Here is a 6,000-nt window from a genome sequence, read left to right as displayed (position 1 = left end):
AATTGGAATTAAAATCCATCTTGTACAAAACCCAAGTAGTGTAGGGGCGTCAAAACTAAAAGGTCACAAATAATAAAACAGTCAGTAATAAATCTAATTCGGAATCCAGAAAAAACTTGTTTACCCAAAGTGGCAAGAATATGGAAAACACTACCATAAGGACAAGATAAGCACAAGGGAGAAAAGATTAGGATATGCTGATGGGATTCGGAGAAGGCAGGTAAGAAGAGGTTCATGTAAATCATAAACATAGACCAGTGGAAAAAACTAACCTGTTTCTGTTTATTTAATTTTATTTATTTGTCACAAGGCTTACATTAACACTGCAATGAAGTTACTGTGAAATTCCCTTAATCGCCACACATCAGCACTTATTCAGATCAGTGCACCCAACCAGCACGTCTTTCAGCCTGTGGAAGGAAATTGGAGCACCTGGAGAAAACCCACAGAGACACGGAGAGAACATGCAAACTCCACACAGTCACCCAAGCCAGGAATCAAACCCAGGTCCCTGACACTGTGAGGCTGCAGTGCTTACCACTGTGCCGCTCATGTTTCTGTGCTGTAGTGTGATGTGACACTTTTGGAGGTTATGTCTCAGTTCAAGTTCACCAACCTGACTCTAAGTTAGACTGCCATCTTCCTGTCAATGAATGTCTAAAAACAATTCTGAATTGGTACAAAAAGTCCACCGGAGTATTTTCAATCAAAAATATCACTGTACGTCAGAGATAAACATTTCATGCTAGGATAATGTTGAGTCTCATTTAATTCACTGAATGCCCACCAGCATGAAAGCAATGACAATGGTACAGTCACAGCTGTATCATCAGTATCAGTTATGAACACCAAGTTGTTAAACAAATTCAGTGCCATATAATACCTGAAATAAACGAACGCAAACAAAAACAAAAATGTCCAGTCTCTTTTATTTTAAAACTATAAACAGTCACCAAAGTAATTAAAGTCATCTAATGTAAAACTGTTGTATGTTTTTACTGCACATTCTACAGACAAAGCAGGAAATGGGAAAGGGGAGTGTTCCTTCCTTTGGATGCTAACACATCAAGCAACTGGCAGTTATGAAAGATCGCATAACGCGCCATCCAGGACAATGAAGAGTCATGAAAAAATTCTGAACAGGAATGTGGTATGGTACAATATTTAAGATGGAAGAATAAACACTAAAATACTGCACTATAATTAGATTGGAAATAAACTTTATGAATAGCAAAGAAAATACCATACCTGCACCTAATGTAAATATAACACAGGGAGAAAAACCTGTATAAAATTCCTTGTATTTAAACTAATTTACAAATACAAAAAATCCTGTACAAGCACCTCGCTTGTACCAAGTGATACCTTTCAGTGGGTCCAAGTTAGGGTAAACCAAAATACCTTCGATAGTTTTCTTCTACAAAATGACATGAGATATATTATTCCATACTCTTTCAACCAGCAAATGAGTTCTACAAGGTGTATAATACAAAAAAAATCAGTTCCACAAAACTGCTTTTGACTTTACAGCATCAGTACCATTGTAGAATTATTTACAGACATTCATCCACTGCAGAGAATATATCACAATTACTTACATTTGACAGGAAACACTAGGAACAAAGTCCTATATCCTAACAATAATGCTAATATGATACCACAAGCTGTGTTTCCAGTGATTGCAGTGGCATGAAAGTTGGTTCATTTTATTCACAAATATTTACAATTGATCATGTGATAATAAATAAGTGAAAATATATTGGCTCAAATATGAAAAAAACAAGCTACTGATTTCTAAACAGGAAAGTACATCACTAGAAATAAGCTGCGACCTCTGATGGCAGAGGTTACATCCAGTGTGTCAATTTCTGTTCTGTTAAACCCAGCTTAGTCACTAATTATGAAATATAAAAATGTGCTCATATGGGGTAGAGGGTAAAAATAGTTAATGTGTAGCCTCTCAGTTTTAGCATTTACTATTTCTAAACTTTAAAAAAAAGGTACTGGATTTCGAACAGTTGGTATTCCTCCTATTAAAAGCTGGTCAACAACAGACTCAGTTTGCAATCAGGATGAAAAGCTTCTGTGCCTCTTGGAAAAAAGATCAAAACGAAACTATGTCCAGAACGGCCTTTTCGTATTAAGACTTGTTCTTTCTTCCGAAATCAGTGACGGGGTATTTTAGAATACTGTACACACTGGCCACATACATCATCCCGATGCACCATTTCAGAGTTTATTTTCTGGTTGTTGCAATTGCTCTAAACGCACAAGCTCAAAAAGGCATTTGGCAAGTGTGCTGGAAGCTTCCATGTTACTCAGGGCTAGTACAGACAATTGGCTCTCGTGTCGCTTTAGTAATCTGCAGGAGGAAAGAAAGCACAAATCCAACCGGGTTTAAAACACTTCTCAACTTTCTGGCCAAGCATATTCAATTCTTCAATTAGAGTGGCACAGTGGTTAGCACTGCTGCCTCACAGCGCCAGAGACCCAGATTCGATTCCAGCCTTGGGTGACTGTGTGGAGTTTGCATGTTCTCCCTGTGTCTGTGTGGGTTTCCTCTGGGTGCTCCAGCTTCCTCCCACTGTCCATAGGTGTGCAGGTTTGGTGGACTAGCCTGGAAAATCCGCAGGGTTATAATAGGGAGGGGAGGGCCTGGGTGGGATTTTTTTTAGGAGAGTCAGTGCAGACTTGATGGGCTGAATGACCTCTTTCTGCACTGCAGGGATTCTATGGTTCTATGATCAATAGAATGCAATATTGTCATACTCGTAAGAAAATACACGAATGTGGTCACCTGAAACCCTTCAAATTAAACATCCAGTCTATATTAATTTTTTACTGTTCCCAAAAGAACTCCAGCTCCATGCTGAGTAGTTGTCCTTTATGAGATTGTATTTCAGAACCAGAAAAAATAATATCCACAAACTAGTCCCTCATTCTAATTGAGTGCAAAACATTGATCAAAGTCCCCCATCTTCAGTCCTTGCTTGCACTAAGTAGAGACTCTATTCACAAAATTCTCCAGCTTTATAAGGCTTGATATATTTTTCATGCTTCCAGACTTCTGATATGCCAATGGAAATGACAACGTATTCAAGTGATCCCTCATCCAGGTAATGGTCTTCCCTCAAATCAGAGAGCAATGAATCATAACATCATGCAGGCCAGAGTGGCCCAGATACAAAACTACAACATGTTAAGCGTTCTTCTTCCCAGACTACTGAGCTCCTCCCTATACATACTCTAAACTGCCAAGAATTAAACTGTGACCCACTCAGAGTCACTGAGGTTTACAGCATGGAAGCAGGCCCTTCGGTCCAACTTGTCCATGCCACCCTTCTTTTGAAATCACAAAGCTTATCCCAATTGCCCATGTTTGGCCCATATCCCTTATACCCATCTTACCCATGTAACTGTCTACCCTCCTCTACTACTGCCTCAGCACCTTGTTCCTGACACTCACCATCCTTTGTGTGAAAAAACCGCCCCTCTGGACCCTTTTGTATCTCTCCCCCTCACCTTAAACCTAACCCTCTAGTTTTAGACTCTTTTATCTTCGGGAAAAGATGTTGACTATCTAGCTGATCCATGCCCCTCATTATTTTATAGACTTCTAGAAGATCACCCCTAAGCCTCCTATGCTTCAGAGGAAGAAGTCCCAGTCTATTCAGCCTCTCCTTTTAACTTAAACCATCAAGTCCTGGTAGCATCCTAGTCAGCATCCATTTCCACTGGCTTTGTCTCTCAGTGCCATATGCTTTGTCATTTACAAGTCCTCTACTTAATCTCGAAAGCCTCACTGTAATCCCATCCCATCAATACTCCTCTAGCTCTGGCTTCCACAAGTGTCTCTCACTTTGTTACAGAAATGCACTTCTCTATCCACCTCAAAATGTTCATCTCCTAATGCTCCAACTACAACTCAGTATATTCTCTGCCATATGAATAGCACCATAGAAATGCAAGTTATTGTAACCGCAATATCCCAAATTCATGAGACCAAATGGCTGCACTTCTCTACTGCTCTACAGAACAAAGATGTGCAGGTTAGGTGAATTGGCCATGCTAAATTGCCCCTTAGTGTCCCAGGGTATGTAGGTTAGCCATGGCAAATGTGTGGCATTACAGGGATACAGTAGGGGAAGTGGCCTGGGTAAAAGTCAGGAAGTCAGTGCAGGCTCAATGGGCTGAATGGCTTCTTCTGCATTGTAGGGATTCTATGAGAACACAATCGATCTTGATTTATTGCCTATAACAGACCTCCACTGAAATGTGAAAGAACAAAAATTCTTGTTACCTGCGACCACAATCTGAATACTTAGCAACATTTTTTAAAATTAAGGCAGCTGTTAACCGGATGTGTTTTGTTATTGGACCTTCCTTTTCATCCTGGGAAAGGGAAATAAAAGAATTAGGTTAGTTTTGGCAAAGAAAATACACCAGACAGTAGAAAACAAGCTGCTTTAATTGCTCAAGTCAAACTGAACCCAATTTACTTAACTCACCATATAGTCTCTAAATGCAAGATTCCTTGATCCTCTTCGCAATGCAACTAGAGCAGCACTAGGGTGATTCACAATTGTCTTCTGTGCTTTAGGAATGGAAGTAGATCCAGCAGATGTCTGCCTGCACAAATAATGAAAGATTAACTAGGCCAGTGCAAATCACATCAAATATCTGTGTCCCCCTCCACCCACAAACAGAGAACTGTGTGCTCATGGAGAGTGAACAAATTTATTTAAAAAAATCAGTTTAAAACAACTTGCATTTGTATAGCCTTTAAGAAACTACCACCCCAAAGTGCATCACAGTGGTGTGATCAGACAAAAATATGCACTGTGACAAAGGAAGAGATTTTAGAAGAGGTGACCAAAGCTTGAACAAAGAGACAAGCTTTAAAGAGGGGAGAGCATACAGCTTACACGAAATTCTATAAAATTATTCATATTAAAATATTGGTGCTTCTTCCTCTTACTTATTCAAAGTTTGTTGGTTTCCACTTTGTGCCCGTTCTTCAAGCCTCTTCAATCCTGTAAGGAGTGCTTCTTTTGTGCAGTGTTTATCCTATTTATAAAATCAAATCAAAGCATCAGAGTATTACTACACCTTTGTAGCCAAAGCAAAGAAACAAGCTGCCACTTCACAATCCTTTGCACTTACATATCTGTAAAAGTCTCATAACACCAGGTTGAAGTCCAACAGGTTTATTTGATACCACAAGTTTTCGGAGCACTGCTCCTTCATCAAGTGATCACCCGATGAAGGAGCAGCGCTCCGAAAGCTCGTGATACCAAATAAACCTGTTGGACTTCAACCTGGTGTTATGAGGCTTTTTACTGTACCCAACCCAGTCCAACGCCAGCATTTCCACATCATAGTTACATACCTGTAAGTGAGTAATGAAGGAGAATCTCTGCCGTGGAAAGTGTTCACAGGCCTCCCACATACATGCCCCGGGATACACATCTTTCCCTCCATGCTCAGTTGCTGCATGGTAGTACACCTGAGATGGAGAATCAAACCATCTGAAATTTGAAATAAAGATATTTTAGTTTCCCTAAATTCAATTTATTTGTACTGAACAGCTAGCTCTTCAATTAGGCCAGTCGGGTCCTCCAGCAGACAAGGACCACCACCCCTGCCCCAACAAATGGCTCATCCAACGTCTTCCTAAAGCACCATCGCTGTCAGTGTGTACGCATTTTCTAGTTTTCTACCTCCCTCTAGATTTTGTTTATTCTCTTTTCACCTAATTTCTCATCTTTGTTTGCTAACCCAAAAAAAGTAATTTACTGTTGAAGGTATAAGTGACAATTGGATAAAAAAAATTAAAAGACTAAAATTAATAATTATTATTAATAAGTACAAAGAATTGAATGTATTCCCAAACTTGAAGGAAGTTATGTATCTATAGATTAACTCTGAATGGATAGGATAAACTTACGGTTGTCAGTCATACAGAATAATCGTTGAATGTTTTTCTTCCTGTTCCTGAAC

At 39.5% G+C, this 6,000-nt stretch overlaps 1 protein-coding gene across 3 annotated transcripts in view; it reads right to left on the bottom strand.

Moving 5' to 3' along the window:
* Positions 1-897: 897 nt before the first annotated feature.
* The window catches only part of arid2 (AT-rich interactive domain 2), a 100,704-nt gene continuing 95,601 nt past the window's right edge, over positions 898-6,000 (bottom strand). For all 3 annotated transcript variants that reach the window (XM_080191245.1, XM_080191248.1, XM_080191246.1), the window contains 5 exons: positions 5,390-5,528; positions 4,979-5,067; positions 4,509-4,629; positions 4,301-4,392; positions 898-2,362 (listed from right to left, as the gene is read on the bottom strand). In XM_080191245.1, the coding sequence (XP_080047371.1) occupies positions 2,230-2,362; positions 4,301-4,392; positions 4,509-4,629; positions 4,979-5,067; positions 5,390-5,528 (574 nt within the window). In that variant the 3' untranslated portion in view covers positions 898-2,229. The remainder of the gene's footprint in view (positions 2,363-4,300; positions 4,393-4,508; positions 4,630-4,978; positions 5,068-5,389; positions 5,529-6,000) is intronic.

Source organism: Carcharhinus amblyrhynchos, chromosome 6 (genome assembly GCF_965287045.1).
Source record: "Carcharhinus amblyrhynchos chromosome 6, sCarAmb.v2.hapA, whole genome shotgun sequence".
Lineage (NCBI taxonomy): Eukaryota > Metazoa > Chordata > Chondrichthyes > Carcharhiniformes > Carcharhinidae > Carcharhinus > Carcharhinus amblyrhynchos.
This window is presented reverse-complemented; position numbering and strand designations above follow the sequence as displayed.